Raw genomic sequence first — 19077 nt, forward strand, 5'->3', positions numbered from 1 at the left:
CTTCAAATAATGACTGCTATTCATCTAGACAAATCAATTAAAACTCAAAACACTTTTCTGGACTTGCAGGCAACTGGCTCCAGCGACGTCAGACTGGCGCTTATCTACTGTAGTGGAAGGTGCAGAAGCCAAAAGTTGACCCGTGCGGGCAGAATGATTCATCGCCCGATCATGACACACTGCTGATGGGATGAATCATATTATGACTCCACACGAGAAAGTCCAGGTCAGCAAGAACACTCGCCATCCATTGGTCGGATCCGAGAGTCGTGTTGATTTTTCCGTTTCGTTTTTTTTTCCCTCCCGCGGTGGCAACTCGGGTCTCTCCATTCCGGCGACCAGAACTTCGTCTTTACCTGGGAGCTTGCAGGTCTTCGTCGCAGACCTGGGCCTTCAAGTAGAAAGGGGCGGGAAGGAACAGGCGGTAAGTATTGACAACATGGCTGCGGCTGCATCCTGCATGAGATAGATCCGCGATAATGCCCAACCGTAATACATAGTTCTGTGCCAAAAGTAAGTTATGGAGGGGGTGCAAAGACCCCTCCAAAGTAAGGGGTGATTTTCCTCTGCAAGATCATCTCCGCCCCGCAATGAATTCAGTAGAAATTTCGCCCGCTAATCCAGACCCACTACGCTAGCCTATTTTTAAGCCGTTGGAGGCGTTTCGGAGAACAGACTTCCTTTGGGTTCCGATTATTATTGTTTTTTGGGGGGGGAAGTTTTTTCCCACGTGGTCTACTATCAAGACTCAATAAAGGGTTTGAGAAAGGGGGAACGACGGAAGGATCTGGAGGCTCTGAAGTCCTATCCAGGTGAACCTGTGGCTTGGATTATTGGTGATCTGCATACCATCCCCGCCGTCCAATCACACCCATGCTCATCTTTGGAAAGTCAATCTTAATTTTCTTTGACGGATACATGCATTTCACCGCATCACTGTGTCCAAGGTTATTGTTTCAAATGTTTGATACGAGTCCATACTTATCTACTAGATTGAGCTATATACAACAGGTAGTAATATGCTCTCTCCATTTCACTGAGGCCAGTATTCGGTCCGGAACCGTAAATACCATCGCAATGATATATATTATGTTGCCACTCTGCAGCTACGGAATTGCTTGGCAACGGAACCCACCCGTTCAGCAGGAAATGGTCCCAAACAGAAAATTCTGGATGATTTCTTCTAACCTCGGTTCACGCCTTTAATTCAGCCCATCGGTTCCAAGATGCCGGGTGCCGGGAACCCCGTTATCCGTGGACTGGACCGGGAAGCCGAGATGGTGCGACTTATGCTGACCAGAGCATTATTGATCGTCGGCCAATCAAGATCGCTTGAAAAAAACAATGCATTATCTGAATTATCATCAACCCTCGCACTTCCATAAATCGTTATCATCACGCCCAGAATGTGCAATATTCTGCCTATTCACAAGCTATGTGTACAAAGACAATTGTTTCTATAAACTACTCAAGTCCCAGGATAAGGGGCAATATTAGAGGAGGGGCCCGGTTCAGTCTTTGCTCGTCCAAAGATAGATAGCCGCGACTTGGTTCGAGTAGGGACCGTGGAGGAAGCAGTGGTCTCCATGGGGCTCTGGGGCTCCGAAGCTGCAGCTTCCAATGCTGAGGATGCTCGAGCTTGTTCCACTTTTCGCACGCCCTCGCGGATCTCTTCGGCTGAAGCTCCTTGAGGTGCGGTGGTCGTAAAAGTCTCAGTGGGACGTATTCTGGCTTCAGAGGAATCCTCATTCAACTTATTGATCTCCTCCTCCGTGACCAGGCGTTCGTTCTCAAGACGGACCTCACGCCCACGCTTATGGCAGTACCAGAGCACGAATAGGAGAACTGCAAGATATTTGTTAGCGGGGACCCAGAAATAGAATCATTCGTGACTTACTAAACAACGCCAATGACCAGAGAACGTTCATGCCCAACACGGCCGGGAAACGTGCCCTCAAAAATGCCATAATGGACCGTAGCATACCCACGATCGCAGCAGGCTTAGAAACTAGCTCCTTCAGACTGGGAATGTTGACTCCCATCTTCTCGGCTGCAGCGGCAGCTTTGCCAACGTTTTCCATGTTGACTCCACTTTGAGTGGCCCGTTCACTGGCCACGGCAAGCATCTCTGGTGCCAAAGTCTCGGTCCACTTTTCAGGGAGCTTCTCGATTAGCTTTTGAAGGAAGCCAGGCAGCTTGGTATAAGTGTCTTGCAATTGGCGATTCCCGTTCGTCAGGAGCATCTCCAAGTCGCGATAGGCCGTAGGAACACCATTGATCAGATCCTTGAAGATCAATTTGAACTTGCGAAGCAGTTCCTGCGTTTCATCGCTGACGGAAAAAACACGATTGTTATCTGCTGCCAGATTCAGTCGTTCCAGGATATCTATCATATCCTCTTGGTCCTTCTGAGCTTCTTGTCCATTGTCCGGCGGTGTTGTCGTCGATGGAGGAACGGGTGGTTGAGATTGTGAAGTGTCATCCTTTGCAGCATCCTTGTCTTTGTCCTACACAGAGAGAAAACAGTATTAGTCAATCGAGCCGAAAAGGATGCGACGGCGGAAGTAAAACAAGAAGTCCTACATTCTTGGAGTCTGCGTTCTTCTTCCAGAACATTGTACTCCATCTTTTCTTTTTCTTCTCTGGGGCTCCTGAGTCTTGTGGCTTCACAAGTTCTGACTCTTTGTTTGCAGAGCCGCCGGAAAGTTGGCTCGTCCGTCGCCCTTGTTCTCCCAGCTCCTTCCCAAACTCCTCAGCAGGCGAGGCAGGAAGAGGGATAGTTTCGGCACCCTCATTCAGCACGGGGTACTCAGAGCTTCCTGGAGGAACTTCAGATCCTGGCGATGATGCTTTCGCAACAGTACTAGATCCACTTTCAGGCGAAGTGACCTGTCGCAGATAGGCTTCCTCCTCCTCGGTCAGAACAGGCTTTGGTGCTTGCAAGACCTGCGACGAGCGCCGGCGATTCTTCATTTGGTTGATATACTCCATCGTAAAGCCAGAACACACACTCAATATCAGATCGGGGGGTGGTTTATGAGAAACAGCGGCGACAGGTTTTCAAAAGTCAAAGTTTGAAACGCGGTCGGCGCGTAGTGGAGGTTTGAGCGCACACAGTTGATAGATCACCCTGCACGGGCGGCTCCAGGTGCAAATAGATCAAAACTAGATCGGAGATTCAGTGAAAGGGGCAAAGTTGCCGAGAAAAGAACGGATATGTGACATGCAAGCAGTGTTCACAGGGGAAGTTTTGATCTCAGCCAGCTCTTTCGTGATGATATCATCGTGGCTGATACGAGGAACAACCCCACAAAACCCCTCTAACACAGCCACAGCCGCAACCACAGCCACAGCTCAAGTGATGCTTGGTATCTACAGTGGGTATCTATCATCCAATGGCGCAACTTGTGGGCCATCGCAAATAAGGCAAACAAATACTTTTTTAATAGACCATTTGTCTTGAATACATGTGTGAGAGAATCAGACTCAAGACACAATGTCTGGCCAATGTATGTCCCAAGGCTTCCGGAATTTCCGTGACATAGGTGGCTTCTCTATCTCTCCTACTAAATGCATCTGAAAAGGATAACATACCGTTCTGCCAGCATCAATCTCATCGACAGATAAGCAGTTGACGAGCTGCAAGACTCTTACAACATCCGTATAATTTCTGGCCTACGGAGCGCTGGTGAGCGGGCGCGGCAATAATCTCCACCTGCAAAAATTCCCATTATAGGTCTACCGGTTGTTGCGAAGCCTGACGGAATAACCCTCCAGAAATATTCGATGGTCTCTTGAAAATGCGCCACTAGCATGTGCTGAGCTTCACCAATATATTTGCGTCCACTCGACTACCGCTTTCAATTCAGTTTTCAGATATATCCGGGATAACCCGGGAAATCCTCTTCTTGTTCATTGCGAACTTGGAAAGGAAGAGACAGGAAACTAATTTGCTGTTCTTCTATTTGCTCTAGCCGCATCAGAGTCTGATATAGTTTCAGACTATCTCTTGCCGCGTAAAGGAATAGAGGGGCTCGTGGCAGCGAGGAAAGCAAAGCTTGCGAGATCGGATGCTGTAAAAGATGTTTCGCCTTCCCCAGTTGCTTTGAATAGACACTTGATGACATAAACAGAATCCATGACCATGTTTATCTCTTATTCAAAAGATACTTATGGTAACGACCAGAGTGATTTGGAACCAAATGAGCTCGGATTCGAAGATTTTGATAAAATCAGGTTGGATATGACTCGAGACGTGTAGTTCCGGTTAACTCTCGGAGACAACCGAGGTGATCAGAACGCACCCCGCATATAAAACGGATTTTCCGCTCTGCAAATGGCAAATGCGACATGGTTGATGTCACATACGTGCATATTCACGATGTTTATTCGGAATAAAGTCATCTGCCGTAGATTTGCGGGGTCGCTGTTTCAGATCTCCCGAGAGCTTTCGCCTCTAATTGTGTTGGGCTTCGGAGATTTTTCCCATTTCTGAGAAGCTTGAACGACGAACCTCGGTTTAAGAACTGCCGATTCTATAAATGCCGAGCCGGAAGCTTTCTAGACCGGCGGTTGGGCCCTGGCCAAGCATTCGTGGCCCCGGATTGACAGGGACTCCACGGAATGGTATATCGGTGAGCAAGAGGCGTTTCACCACTACGTTGAATTCCACCCTGACGTCGTGGTGGATCCTGGATATAATACATCGGATTGTGTACAAGTCCAACTTGGGACAATTGTTTTAGACAAATTGCTGTGAAGACTGAGGAAATATGACAGATCAACTCGGATGAATTTAGACTCAATGACACGACATGATAGAGTGCATCGGGATTCGTCGGGCTTCACACTGCATGTCTTCAAGATCCTTAATAATAATTGAATTAGGCTAACCTGTGGCGGTTTGACCCACGCGAGCCATCAGGCCCGTGGTTGGCAGGTCATAAGTGCGGGGCTCTGAGAACTTGAACCACGACCGAATGTGCTTATAATTATCCTAAATAAGAGCATTTAGATTATGTAGCGTGCGCCGAGAAATCGGGAATTCAGGGAGAAGTAAGGGTCAACCAAGGGCCCATGACTGATTTTTGAGGCGGGACCCATACTTCTGGGTAGCATGCCCCACACGCCTCCGGACCGTTCGAGAGATAAGCTGCATAGTGCCATCTCCTGAAACCGGATCGGTAGGTTTGACCGATGTTTCTATACACTTCCCTGAGACTCAATTTCACAGTTACCTTGGTTACAGTTGCTCTGGATTCAAGTTCCCCCCCAGAGTCCTGCGACCCCTGCCCCTGTTCGTGAAGTCAATGTGACAGACGAACTATCAATGACACCCACGCAGTATTGACCTTGCCCCGTCATTCAAGAACGCATTGTAACATTTAAAAATGATTTTAATTAACGTCTCATCCTTTTTGGTCGCGGATCCTCCGCCACGAGCCCTACATCCCCACTGCCGATCCGAGGTTTACCCGAACAGGAATGACTCCGAAAGTCTATATGCATCACGGTGTTTGAGTCTGAGACGAATATTTCCCTTTCTAGAAAGAACGCCGCTTAGATCGAAGTGTGTGGGACTTCTTTTGTTCCGGAACATTTTCTCGAATATACGTCAAGGCGAGTTCGTGGGTAAAAGGTATTTGCGAATTGAAAAAGATATTTAAAGCACAGCATTCCCAGCATATCCCAGGACCAAGAAAAGGAAAGCAACAATCATTTGTCTGCTCTGCCATTGACTGAATTCTTCGAGCCGAGCCAATCTGCTATACTATAATCCACAATGCTTTCCAACAGCATTTCCTTCCTTGCCACTGCCGCGTTGGTCGCGCAGGTCTCTGCTTTCCCTGCGCTGCAAGAGCGGGCTACTGCGGGTTTGTCAACTTAATAAATGCAATACCAAATACTAGCTGACTGTCAAAATATAGACACTGCTGCTTGGTCCTTCCTGCAGCGTGCTGCTGACCTGTCGTCAGCTGCGTACACTGGATGCATTGGAACGGCTTTCGATGTCACCATTACCAAGCAGATTTATGATCTGACAACCAATGCTAAGGTAAAAGCCACGAAAGACTAGTTCAATGACCAGTTGTTAATATTATCAGGGCTTTGTTGGATATTCCACTACGAACAAGAAGATCTCTGTCGTCATGAAGGGATCTACTACTGGTATCGTTTTCTGACTTTCGACCGTAAAATTGATTCTGACAAACAGTAGAGACGGATATCATCAACGACATCGACACCACGCTGGTTACTCCCTCCCTTTCCGGCGTTACATTCCCCTCTGGTGCTCAGATCATGCACGGTATTAGCAGCCCTTGGTCTGCCGTTCACGACACTATCATCTCGGAAGTCAAGACTTTGGTGGAGAAGTACCCGGACTACACTCTGGAGTCGACCGGACACTCCCTGGGAGGAGCCCTTACTTACATGTCTTATGTTGCCTTGTCCGCCAACTTTCCCGACAAGGAAGTTACCAGCAATGCTATGGCTGCGTTCCCGATCGGCAACCAGGCCTGGGCCACCTTTGCCAACTCTTTCAACGGCACCCTGAACCGCGGCAACAACATTGATGACGGTGTGCCGGTAAGTCTTGCTTCATCTCATTATCTTCTGCATATGATTGACCTTGTCCTAGAATATGTACGTCCAAGCCCCATACAACTTTGTTCACTACGGAACCGTGAGTTAAATCGACCCGACCAATTTCCACCTACACCCAGTTGAGATTTAACATTCTATTTTTTTATCTAGGAGTACTACAGCTCTGGATATCAAGCCAGCGTCGTGAAGTGCTCCGGAGAGCGTGACCTTGCTTGTTCTGCTGGAAACGGACAGTACAGTGTGACCCCTGGTCATTTCTACAGCTTTGGTGTCGGGCTTGGCTACGCTGGATGTTTCTCGCTGTAAGCTGAGAATCTGAAGCTTCTACGGAATCATGGGCCCTGAGAGGCTGTGACAAAGTGGTAATGTGAAGTCCTCGCGGGCGAGAGGCTACCACATTAGAAACCTGTTCACTATGTATCAATTGTTTCACCGGACGTTGGGCTATTCAACATAGTTGGCATCGCGCGTCAGATTATATTATTTGTTGCTTTAAGCCCCATGGCCATGAGCGAAATCATAATTGCAATTTGTACCAATTGAAACATCCTCCGTTATCTCGGGGTTCCTGAAGATAGCAGCTGGGTCTAGGCTCCAAAAGCAGCGTGCATTTGGCAACGCCGATCGTCGACTCGGGAGCCAATACCATACAGCTAATAGGCGCCGCCGAATAAACACGAGTTGGAAACGACACCAGGCGGACATGATCTTGCCAATCGGAGATGACAAAATTTGCGCCTCATGCCGGCCGCACCTGCAGTTGATATCACCTGACCGTGTATCTTTAATAGCGCTCGTCCCCCTCACCCCGGCTTTCTTTTTCTCACGTCTGCCAGAGTCGACAAATTACGCACCTAGAGTCTCTCGGGACTCTTGAATGCAAAGCTCTCATCCGAAAACTGTTTCTTTCCGTCTCTTGATGAAACGGAGGAACTATTTCGGAGGGCGGCTTTCCAGACTCTCTCACATGCTCGTGTGATCTGCAGCGTCAGGTGTATTTTTTTTTTCTTTGCTATTTGACCAACTCGTATCACTCTTTTTGATCATTTAGGGTTCCTCGGCCACGTCCATTGATAACCCGTATCGCTATGTTCCGACGCTCCTTTACGTCGAAGAGCTTCGATTCTAAAAGCCGGGCGGGGAAGACCGCCAAGGCGAGTAAGAAGAAGTACGACAAACAAGCCAAAGAGAAAATGCAGGACAAAGTGGATAACCCGTCGCCGGGAAGGTGGTAATTTCACGATAATAGTCTCAGGGATAAAGCTAATCACTCGCGGTTAGTGCACTGACAAGTCCCATCATAACGATGATTGTGGGCCAGGACCAGCGTTTATTCGCTGCCCACGAGGACGTCTTATCCATTTCCCCGTACTTTCAAACTGCGCTGAAGGAGAAATCTTTGGAGGAAGGTGCAAAGCAACTGGCTCTGCCTGACGAGTGAGTCGTTCGTCGCTAAATTCATGATGACTATGAGCTTATACTCGAACAGGGAGCCCGAGATCCTTTCGTGCGTCCTCGAGTACCTATACAAGGGTGACTATTACCCACGGCTATTGCGTGGTAAGCGTCGAGACTCTTGGCATCTTGAGAATGCCCAGGATCCTCAACAAACCGGTGGTTGCGGGTCGAGTGAGGCGACGTTTTTCCACTCCGGTGTGAAGGACATTGTGCTCCGAGACACGGTAGTGTACTGCACTGCCGAGAAATACGGCCTGGAAGAGCTGAAAGATATTGCTCTTCGCAAGCAAGGTCTTCAAATCGGAATCCCGGCTGATGTGATCTTGCGATCTGCTCGGTATGCGTATGACCACACCCCGGACACCGAATCTCGACTGCGCGCTCATTACCTTGCTCTCATTATTCGAAGCCGTAAGACTTTCAAGAGGAGCGGAACTATGCAGATGGAGATGGAGAATGGTGGCAAGCTATTTTTTGATCTGTTTGTGGCGATGTGCAACCACATGGACGACCTTGTGGAGATCCGGTAGGATTACTCCCAGCTAATTGCTTGAAGGTCTTTTTTGTCTTTTCTGCTATATAAACATGACGTTGTGTCAAAGACGCTTACTTTACTCTCCAGCAGCATCAAGCGAACTCCACGGTTGTTCTAGTATATCGTCACATTGCCTTTGCTTTCGTGCCTCAGATCGAGCATTTTGACAATTGAAATTGAATCGGGAGGCATGCTTATTTGAACCAGAATGGCTTTTTGACTGCGTTGCGCTTCCTTGAACCAGTCTTTTGAATTTTGCTTTCCTGGCAAATTGACTTCTTCGATTCTCACGAGGTTGGCCGCCGTTCAACGGTTTGAAGAAACCGCCCTACTCACGTTTAATCGATTTGGTGTATGACGTTGAGTTAATCGACATTATCCCTTCTTCGTTTTGCCCTATGTTCCATTATGATACTTGCGTTCTTGTCTTCGTTGTCTGCATTGTTTGCATTCATTTACTTGAATGATTTTACGTCTCCGCTCCTTGTCTTGATGCTTCTTGGCTGTGTGATCTATTTGAGCCTTATGCTCGTTAGTGATTAAGAAATAGGAAATGAGAAATCCGGCCACCTCGAATGATATTTCCAGTATTGATCATAGTCCTCATTACCGAGTCACATGAACCTAGATATTGCTAACCCGGTAGTGCTTTCTCTATACACGCAAGACCAGTCAATATCTTTTGAGAACGTATTTGCCTGACAAGGAATTCAGTCAGGCTGTTGAAATATGAGAGATATCTTATTTTAATGGTACCGTCTAGATTACTGTCTAGTTTTGCCCTATCTTATTTGTGCTGTTCTATACATTGCCTTAGGCGATAGTCAACAATCCATTCTCACCTAAGTCTATAAAATTCTTTTCCAGATCAAATTCTTGGTCTTTCTCTTCCACCACCACCTTGCATCAAGACCTTCGGATATTTCCTAAGCATATTATTCTGCTCTGCTCATAGGATACTCTCAGTAAGTATTCATCTTCGCATCCCCCAGCATTTCGAATCCCTTCAGTCAGACACTCGCTTCCAACTGCCAATATCTGCGTCCGAGTTCGGTCTTACTTCTTGCCATTTTCTTACCATTACCGTCACATTAACACCTCACTCCACCAACCTCTCGGCGTCTTTCTTTTATTTTCATTTCATTATACTGATTATCAAGCCATTCACCTAGACGATTACCTACCCGTCTCCCTACCTAAGTCTCTGAAGGTATTTTTGTCTATCACTTTACAATACTGTTCATTGTACTCACCGATATTACAGCTGAATCCATCGAATCACAATGGGTGCAATCTCCATCTTAACGGCGGGTCTGATAAAGACCAACTCCCACAATGAACTCTTGCCAGGAGAGGCATTTGTCGTCCGTTTCAAGAATCCATGCCGCAACTACCGCACCGACATCTGGCTCGCGATCATCCTCAGCGAAGAGCTTGGACCTGGAAAGCACCTTAGCGGACGCATGAAAGGTGCCAAGGGTGCCGATGGCACATGGGACACCACTCCGAACGAGCGGGTCTACCCACTATACATGCCCGGACGCAACAGCTAGTAAGTTAAGCCAACAACTCTCAGCCCGGAACGAGAAGCCTCAAACTAACAATAGTTCAGTCGTTGGTCGCACGTTAGCCACCTATTCAAACTCCCAGGCCAAGTCCCACCAACTTTCGACCGTACCAGTACCCGTGGTGATGCGGATCTCTTTCGGATGCTGCAAAAGATTGCGCTCAAGGCTCCAGGTTGCACTTTCTGGGAGAGCATGGCCGAAAAGGAGATGACAATGAAGGGGAAGCGGAGCAGGGAGTTGTCATTGATTTTGCCAGATGGGTACGAAGATATCCTTTTGGGTGTCAAGGATTTGCCGGAATTTTCAGGGATTAGTCGGAAACCTGGTGCGTACTCATGGAACCTACTTGGGTAGCATAATCTTTTGGTACTGATTTTTGGAAGGATATCGATCTGGCTCTGCTACCACCGATGCTGCTTTTTCTATGCTACCACCCAAGACACAAGAGTCTACGACCTCGCTCTCGACAGCCAAGAATCTAGATACTGCTAGCAACGGGAGGGCTACTAACGGGGGCGATGGCCTTACATACCTCAGCTTTCCTAAAGAAAACTACGCGTTTGGCTACACCAACTCATCGTCTTCTTTTGCGACCAGTTCCAGGAAGTTTGATGGCTCCAGCTCCAGCTCCAGCTCCGCGTTGGGCAACCGGCAAGTCAATCCCTTTTCCCAGGTCCCGAAGAAATTATTTCTCAAAGTCAAAGATGGAGCTGAGAATGGGAGAACGAGTGCCGATATTCTTCAGCTAAGTCTAGAGGCATCAGTTAGGTCATGGGTGCTGGGAAAACCCGAGGCAGAAGAGATCCATTCCTTCTTCAATCATATCGTTCAGCTTCCATCTCAACCGGAATTCACACATATAAAGTCGTTTTTCCTGACCTCTGAATTCAAACCTCGCCTGGTTCAGGTCAATACCCCGGTGGATAGTGACAACACCCAGGAGGAGAAACCCGCGCTCGAAGTCGGTGATGTCAGTGGCATCGGTCGACACTGGCAATTGCAAGACATCCGCACTTCGGATGACTTATGCGAGGTGATCCTCTCTCTCGGGAATCTCTATACTTTTGCTCGTCGCTTGAACCTGAATGAGCTGATCAGAATGATCGCGTTCAAGCTGCAGGTTGCCTGGAATTCCTACCCAGGCCTTTGCCAACTTGAGCCTCTGCTCGATATTATTCTGCTGGTGTTTACGAATAATTGCTCAATGAAAGACCATTTGCAAGAGTGGATTCTCAAATTCGTTGCCGATGTGCAAGATCTGCTGCTGCTCGCTTGTTCGGTCAAGTACCAGATTGTCATGCGTGAGCTTCCGAGTTTATACAATGCTGTCTCTGATCTGCGTATGCAGCTTGTCTCCAAATCGCCGCAGAAATATACGGACCAACGCCGTCTGCTTGAGAGCCGTGGGATTGATCAACTTTGAGATTTGCGCCCGAGTTCTGTCCATGAGACGGTGCGCTATGGTGGAGTCTATATCGTTCCGCATATATATTATCTTGGGGCCTCGTATCATCAGAATTCATGCATATCCTTTCGCTATTGGGTTTATCCATGGACCGAACTTGCTACTTCATAATTTTACATATCTAGTATGGTTTTACCAATTTTCTTGCGAGACCTCTTTTTCTCGTTCCCATTTATCGTGAAATTTATGCCCCTAGAATGGACTTAATGAAGGGCTTCGTTGACCAAAAAGATATTCTGCGGCAAGATCTTATTGTATTGTCTCATAATATTAAATATTGTACCATTTTGAAAAGCAGTATCATTTTGAAACTTAGTCCATGTCACCACGGGCTTTCCCCCATACAAGAAGACTGAAATGACCTTGCAATTTTTATTGTTTAGCCAGTGGATGGTCGTAGAGTATTGACGGGAAGGAATGGTTCAACTCCGAGCGAGCAGAATGCGAAAGCAGAGATGTTCTTAAGCATCCCGAGACTTGGCAAGGCTCAACGGTCCCGGGGGCGAGCGGATTGATCAGAGGGATACCTGAAATGAGACCGTAAAAGGTCAGCATATTATAGGTACAGCCATGAATATTGCATCGGCGCTACGAGCTGAGCCCGCTAGACTTGTGAGACCACAAAGAATGCTAAAATTCAACCGGAGAGTGAGTTCGAAAGCACCAAGCTAAGAAGAAGGTAATGCTGATAACTAAAGTATAAACTTGACTAATGACCACAGGGTTATGCTATCAGTTTGCAGATGTCATCGAGTACACAAATTTTATTTCCCATGATATCCACACACGGCATTTATGATAAAACGCAGATAAGCCATGGTTCAAGGAGATTGACAGAATAACAAAGGTTGAACCAAGGAAAATGATCTCCAGATATGCGCACAAAAAAGGGATATAGACCTATATGCGCCGAAAAACAGGACACAAGAAGCACTAAAAGATCATCACAGACCGGACACCACTCAAAACCAACACGCGGTCAGCACAAGTAACGGAGGCGCAGGAGACATGCCACACAGAAGCATACGAACGACCAAAAGAGACGATTAGTTATCATCATCAGAAGCTTCTGCGTACTGTCGGCGCGCACCTCGCTTAGGGCGAGATGGAGCGGCAAATTCTTTCGGCTCGTCCTGGCTCTTTGCGGCCTTGGAGGGTCTGCCACGACGCTTGGGCACTTCGTCAGTTGCTTCTTCCTCGTCGTTCTCGGCAGCCTTGCGCTTGGTGCCCTTGACGGTGCGACCACGCTTCTTGGGCTCAGCATCGGCGCTGCCGTCGACATTGGCAGTCTCAACAGAACCAACCGCCGAAGCTGCTGGCTCTACACCCTCCTCGGCGGATTTCTCTTCATTATTGACATCTTCTTGGATGACCTTCTTCCGACCTCGTTTAGCGGGTTTAGCTTCCACGTCAGCCTTTGAAGGGCTTTCGGTGGTAGCAGGAGCAACCTTCTTGGTGGCACGAGCCTTCTTGGGCTTCGCCTCCTCGGCATCAGCCTTCAAAGGGCTTTCAGTGGTGTCGGCATCCTTCTTGGTGGCACGCGCTTTTTTGGGCTTTTCTTTAGTATCAGCCTTGGATGGGCTTTCAGTGGCCTCATCCTGGGATCGTATTAGTCAGAGTACGATATTGGAATTGGGGAGTTTTACATTTTTATCGCCCTTCGCGCCACGTTTGCCTGGAACGCGGAAGTGGCGGGCACCAGGGCGGTTCATCTCGATGTCCTAATTCGTAAGTTAGCGGGAATGGTTCTGTCGCTACCAAAACATCACTGGAATGATTAGCTGAGTGTTCAAAACCTACTCCTTTCCAGTCATCATCATCGATGTGACCATTCTCTAGGGCACGGCGGACCTTTTCCTGGCATTCCTCAGAGAGCTCATCGTAACCATCCAGGAGGGAGTAATCGGGCTTCCCATCGCACATCTCCTCCCAGCCCGTCTTAATGTTCTCGAGAACACGAGGAGTGGTGCAGCCCCTTGAAACCATTAGCATGCCTTGAATAATAAAAGAGCATTTTTTTGGCTGGGCAAGTTGGTACTAACCAGTGGCGCCACATGTAGGCCTGAATTTTCTCACTGTCAATCCAGGTGCCTACACGGAGGGTGCCCTTTGGGATCTTTTCCTTGGCATCCTTGCACTCCTTGTTCTGACAACCAGCACGGTTGGAAGAAGCGAGTTCTGGGGATCTAATTAGCTAGGTAAAACCAAACGGATATTATGTATTGTGCGTGGGGTCAGAGGTCTGGTATCCGGGGGAATACTATCTGCGGCGCTGCGACCAACTGGATAGTCTCAACCGCAACCCGAGGCGCGCGTAAGTCTCGCGTCGCTGTTTTCTGGGAGTGACCAGGTTCCCCTGGTAGTCAAGAAGATACAAGATACAAGAAACAATACGTAACTAAAAATTCAGGCGACAAAAAGTAAATAGCACAGACTTACCGAAACGATAAGGCATGGTTGATGTAGGACGCGCTGCCCAACCTCGCGTGTGGCTTTCTCGGGACTAAGACAAGATGGAGTGAATAAAAAACCAAAGAATTTCCCAGTAACTACCAGTTTGCACTGAAGAAGAAACGTAGGACCGGGGAGAGGCTGGGTTGGATGAGAAATTTCTGGAAGAAGGAAAAAGGGTGGAGAGTGACGTGACGCCAGCTCCGGCTGCAAATTAAACAGTCGCAAAGTATGTCAGCCACAACTAGCAAAAGACGTCCCAACTTGAGCGTGTTATATCTAAATCGTTCAAGAGAATTTCCTGCTTATGCTTGTCTTCTATCTAATGAACTAGGCCCTTTGCCAAGTAGAACTCAGGGTTTTTGTTCGTTTCAGGGATTAAGATCAGCGACCGTCGCAATCATTCCAGCGACATAAAGAATCGCCATCTATAGCTTCAGAATTAAAGTAATACAAGAGGCTTTGCGCGCCCAACATAGAGCTTCGATCTTTTTACCAGTGAACGTGTATTATCGGATCATAAGTGATTATCTGGAGCTAGACGCCGGGCGATGGCTGTCATACCGTGCTATCTTCAAGATCTCTAAACTCGTGCATGTGCATTATAGCCAGTTTACAGGCCCCAGATCAAAGACTCTTGGTCTTGCAAAAACAAAATGATCTTGATTACATCTGCGAATCTATGAATATTGGGATTCTTTATTCTTACCAAGATTTGAATGAAAGAAAGCTTCATCTCGATCTGCCTTTGGGCATTGATAGGGAGAACTCTAGACGATAGAACGGTCGCAAATCAGAATTCTCTCACGAAAGAAATCACAAAACATGAGATTATCTGGATGTTTTCAGGAAAGCTCGGGCGTAATGGAAGCATTGCTGTTGAAACTACTTAACCACCCCGAATGCGGTTAGCGTGTCGCAGCTCAGATCTGGCATCGCGAACTTCTTTACCATCCGACACTCGCTCAAACCACCTCCCCGTCTCACAGTGCTCTATTGAGAAATTGTCATATCCCGGAACATAACCTTGATCCTAAGGCTACAGCACCGGCTGCTGTTTCCCTCGCCCTGTATCCAATTTATACCCAGTCAGGGAAAGCGTAAATCCACTGCTCTCCAACCTACGAAAAAGCAACTCGCACACAACCATAATGTCCGAGCCTGGCCCCGAATCCCTCCCTACCAGCGCCGATCCACGCAGCAAACGGCCCACCAAGCGTCGCGCCCTCACACCGCTCTCCGAACATGCAACAGAAATCAAAACACTCTTCAAAGACCCATCAAAGGAGATCCGACTTCCGGACTCCAACCAACGTTCGGGGCCCTTGCTGTCTGCACCACCGGAGATTGTGACCAATGTCCAAGGTTCTTCGGCCGGAGCGGGCTCAGGCGAATTCCATGTCTACAAGGCAAGTCGGCGGCGGGAGTATGAGCGGGTGCGACAGATGGAGGCGGAGGTGACCAAGGAGAAGAATGATGCGGAGTGGGAGAAGGAACGAGAGGAGGCGAAGAAGAAGGACGATCAAAAGACGGATAAGAATCGGCGCAGGAGAGAAAAGAAGAAGGCTGCGAGGGGGAAGCAGAAGAATGCCGGTGCAGGCGGCATGGAAGCTGATGGCCCGGCGCCGGGCATGGCGAAGGGACCAATGGCTCCTGGTATGCCAACGGCTACTGGGGGTGAGACTGCGGATTCGGAACCGCAGTATGTCGAGGAGGTCCCTGGTGTGATTATCCACGAGGAGGACTAAGTTTCACAATGCTCGTTGGCATGGCCCTGTTGTACAATATTAATACCCATCTTTACTCGAAGAAGTAAATAGATCATATACTAAAATTATGCTCAGTCCCCTATGGATTTTCGAGGGCTACCGCAATCCCCGACCTGGCGTTAGTCTGGACCTAGAAGTAGGAGACAGGGCTCTGAATTGCTGAAAATGTATCTTAACCTTGGAACAACCTCAGCATATTGAGAAAGTGATAACCAAGGCTTGTCGAATTTCAGTTGTATTGCCCCAAAATGGCGCTATGGGTTATAAAAGGATGTTTCAACTGTTATATGCACCTGGAATACGCCCTCTCCCAGGGAAAGAACTACACCATCTTGTACACTAGCCAAAGTCAGAGCATTGCAGGAATCGAGATTTAAGGACGCGTACATTCGTCTCTCAATGAGAAACATGATACACATATATTTGGGCACAAACGGCGTGTCCTTGGCAGATCTCACAGATAAGAGACTTTGTCGACCTCCGCCGGTCTTCCGTGCGGGGGCTAGTACCCCGGCCTCAAACCCAGGCAGCACGAATTAATAGTTATAAGCAGATCTAGATATTCCCGATGTGTTCCCAACTGCGTGGAAACAAAACTGTAACTCCATTCATACCTGGCCTCGGGACTTGATCAATTGCTGTGTCCTATAACTATTATCAGGGTGCTGTTCTACTGAATTTCACCGCACTTGCTATCCACACAGCCGCACACGAGATTAGCTGGAGAATCAGACAGCAAGATCCATATTCTGAGTGTTTATCTAAAACATGTGCTTGTACTGCGCAACTTCATCAACAGAGGCATCACTTACAACTTTCTCCCGTAGCTCCTCCACACCCCAGCGAAATGGCTTTCAACGTCCTCACGACCAACGCAGTCGATCTGCAACAACAACTTGAACAGAAGATGGTCACAAGCACCCAAATTGTGGAAATCTACTTGACGCAAATAGATCGCTATGAGCCTGCACTCAATGCATTGATCTCGCTTGCTCCGCGGGACAAAGTCATCGCAGTCGCTAAAGCTCGGGATGAAGAGCGCGGGAATGGACAAATTCGGAGTCCATTTCATGGCATCCCAATCATTTTGAAAGATAGCTTTATTACAGCATCGGAGCTGGGCATGAACACCACGGCTGGATCGTATGCTTTCCTCGGGGCCAAGGCGTCAAAGAACGGAAGTATCACTCAGCGGCTGATCGATGCGGGCTTGATTATCCTTGGGAAGGCTAACATGACCGTTAGTAGACATTCAGCTTCCAAGAGAACTTTATTAGATTGACAATCGATCTAGGAATTTGCTGGCATGAAAATGACCATGATGATGCCCGGTTGGTCTGCTCATGGCGGCCAAACTCTATCACCGTATGTTGGAAAGATAGAGGATAATGAGAAGATACTTGGTCACTCAGTGAGTAGATGTCATCGCAGCTGTGATGCTTATACTAATTTCTATACAGGCTCCTGGGGGCTCATCAACTGGTTCTGCGGTTGCTGTAGCCGCTGGGTTTAGCCCTCTTGCTATGGCTACTGAGACTATAGGCTCCATCGTGACTCCATCAACACGTGCCGGTCTGTACGCACTTAAGTTCACTACCGGGGTCCAGGATACTACTGGGTTATACACCATGACGGAGTTCTTCGACAGTCCGGGCCCTATGGCAAAATCATCAGTTGACATTCGCGTTCTTTCTGAGATTCTGCTCAGTCGTTTATTTGATTTCTCCCAAGTTGGCACTTGGGAAGGCCTTTCGGTGGGCTTCCTGGACCCAAAGATTTGGAGCATGTCATCGGACTTTTGTACGCAATATGAGGGCACAGCAGAGCAAATGGTATGCCACTGTCATTCCTATCAAAAAGTTCAGATCTTGAACAGTCGATATTAGTTGGACGAGTACGAAGAGACGGTTTCTGCTCTAAGAAATGGAGGCTGTCTTCTTAAATATCCAGTATATTGCAAGGATCCCTCAGCCTTACCGAACAACATACTGCCAATCGCCTGTAGGTCACCACGATATCAAAAAAACTCATGATGGCTAACAACTTTTAGATTGGGACTTCAAGAATGTCTGTATTCCTGGATTTATTGGATTATTCGACGAGTGCTCTGTGAAAAGCGTTGCAGATATTGTCAACTTCAATAAGGAAAACAGCGAAATAGCCCTTCCTGCACGTAGGTTCAGAGACAAGATACAGCCCTGTGATTTAACATTGGAGGATCGCTAATAGAACGCAGCATTTGCCGAGCAGAATGACCTAGAAGGGGCGATGAACACCTCTGAGACAAAGGAAAAAATAGATGACATGAAGCAGGGCCTTCGCAGGGCCGCAAGAGATATTCTGGATAGCCTTTTTGACAAGGAAAAAATCAATATTCTGGCAGGTCCCGGAGACTCCTCGTTATGTGTTCATGCTTCGGCTGCAGGTAACAGCCGCTCGAGTCTACGTTCGATTCCTCGTTGCTAATGTAATCAGGGTATCCTGTCGCCACAGTCCCAGTAGGACAGCTTCGCTACAATGATCGGCCGTTCGGTCTATGTCTGGTGGCCATGGCAAACGAGGAGGAAAATTTATTGCGGTTCATGAGAGAGTACGAAAGAGTTGCTCAGTCTCGTCCAGTTCCGAAAGTTGGAATGAACATGGCTTAGATTACAAAATGATTTCGAGTCTCACAAGAATAAGATTGACGAGATCCTCTGATACGGGTGATCGTGGCATTTCTTGAGCCTTTCAATCTCAATTTCATCCCTCTACAAGGCTGTTGTTCACGTGTGGAAATAGTAATGCGTGTTCATCTCTACTTTGAATGATAGTGCCCGGAGCTAGGGCTCTAGATACAATGAAGCTTTAGGTACTGGCGAACCATCCAATTTGGCCCAACTCGTGAATTCGTAGATATCTAGGATTGCTTTAGCATGGGTACTCGCAGAATCTTAGTCTATTAGACTTAGACCCGAGAATCTACCTCATAATTGCGCAAGGTCCTAACCCGTACACCTGCATTCATAGCATGAGCTGTGAGTACTTAACCCGAGCCCGAAGCAATAAGCACGGTCACTTCGAACTATGTTGTTACCCACACTTATTACGTTGTGTTGCGATGCACTATCTACATCGCGTATACTGATTTAGTTAGACTCGATACGAGGTGGGGCTTACATAACTCCGATAACCGAACTCCGCGTCAGATATTCGATAAGGAATGCATTGTGGAAGACATTATTT

General features: G+C 47.8%; 7 protein-coding genes across 7 annotated transcripts; 5 read left to right on the forward strand and 2 right to left on the reverse strand.

Annotated features, from left to right (window-relative positions):
• Positions 1-1468: 1468 nt before the first annotated feature.
• On the reverse strand, positions 1469-3009 carry N7484_006123 (uncharacterized protein; the record flags this gene model as incomplete). The annotated part of the gene is made up of 3 exons (XM_057116541.1): positions 1469-1845; positions 1898-2507; positions 2584-3009. Coding segments are annotated over 3 exons (1413 nt in total), but the record flags the coding sequence as incomplete, so codon positions are not given.
• A 2773-nt stretch (positions 3010-5782) lies between these two features.
• Positions 5783-6912, forward strand: N7484_006124 (putative alkaline lipase; the record flags this gene model as incomplete). The annotated part of the gene is made up of 6 exons (XM_057116542.1): positions 5783-5873; positions 5928-6055; positions 6105-6168; positions 6218-6588; positions 6641-6685; positions 6757-6912. The coding sequence occupies 6 exons, from the start codon at positions 5783-5785 to the stop codon at positions 6910-6912; spliced, it is 855 nt and encodes a 284-aa protein (XP_056972425.1).
• A 782-nt stretch (positions 6913-7694) lies between these two features.
• N7484_006125 (BTB/POZ domain-containing protein) lies at positions 7695-8594 on the forward strand (the record flags this gene model as incomplete). The annotated part of the gene is made up of 3 exons (XM_057116543.1): positions 7695-7837; positions 7888-8043; positions 8096-8594. The coding sequence occupies 3 exons, from the start codon at positions 7695-7697 to the stop codon at positions 8592-8594; spliced, it is 798 nt and encodes a 265-aa protein (XP_056972426.1).
• Positions 8595-9882: 1288 nt separating this feature from the next.
• Positions 9883-11590, forward strand: N7484_006126 (uncharacterized protein; the record flags this gene model as incomplete). Its single annotated transcript, XM_057116544.1, has 3 exons — positions 9883-10151; positions 10212-10492; positions 10551-11590. 3 exons carry the CDS (start codon positions 9883-9885, stop codon positions 11588-11590), a joined length of 1590 nt encoding a protein of 529 aa, XP_056972427.1.
• A 1088-nt stretch (positions 11591-12678) lies between these two features.
• Positions 12679-14087, reverse strand: N7484_006127 (PARP-type zinc finger-containing protein; the record flags this gene model as incomplete). The annotated part of the gene is made up of 5 exons (XM_057116545.1): positions 12679-13230; positions 13279-13353; positions 13433-13607; positions 13675-13810; positions 14072-14087. The coding sequence occupies 5 exons, from the start codon at positions 14085-14087 to the stop codon at positions 12679-12681; spliced, it is 954 nt and encodes a 317-aa protein (XP_056972428.1).
• A 1147-nt stretch (positions 14088-15234) lies between these two features.
• On the forward strand, positions 15235-15831 carry N7484_006128 (PRKRIP1 family protein; the record flags this gene model as incomplete). The annotated part of the gene is made up of 1 exon (XM_057116546.1): positions 15235-15831. The coding sequence occupies one exon, from the start codon at positions 15235-15237 to the stop codon at positions 15829-15831; it is 597 nt and encodes a 198-aa protein (XP_056972429.1).
• An 868-nt stretch (positions 15832-16699) lies between these two features.
• Positions 16700-18500, forward strand: N7484_006129 (amidase signature enzyme; the record flags this gene model as incomplete). Its single annotated transcript, XM_057116547.1, has 7 exons — positions 16700-17092; positions 17147-17263; positions 17313-17684; positions 17739-17853; positions 17903-18025; positions 18089-18277; positions 18328-18500. The coding sequence occupies 7 exons, from the start codon at positions 16700-16702 to the stop codon at positions 18498-18500; spliced, it is 1482 nt and encodes a 493-aa protein (XP_056972430.1).
• Positions 18501-19077: the final 577 nt, after the last annotated feature.

Source organism: Penicillium longicatenatum (genome assembly GCF_028827895.1).
Source record: "Penicillium longicatenatum strain IBT 33135 chromosome Unknown contig_3_segment0_segment0, whole genome shotgun sequence".
NCBI lineage: Eukaryota > Fungi > Ascomycota > Eurotiomycetes > Eurotiales > Aspergillaceae > Penicillium > Penicillium longicatenatum.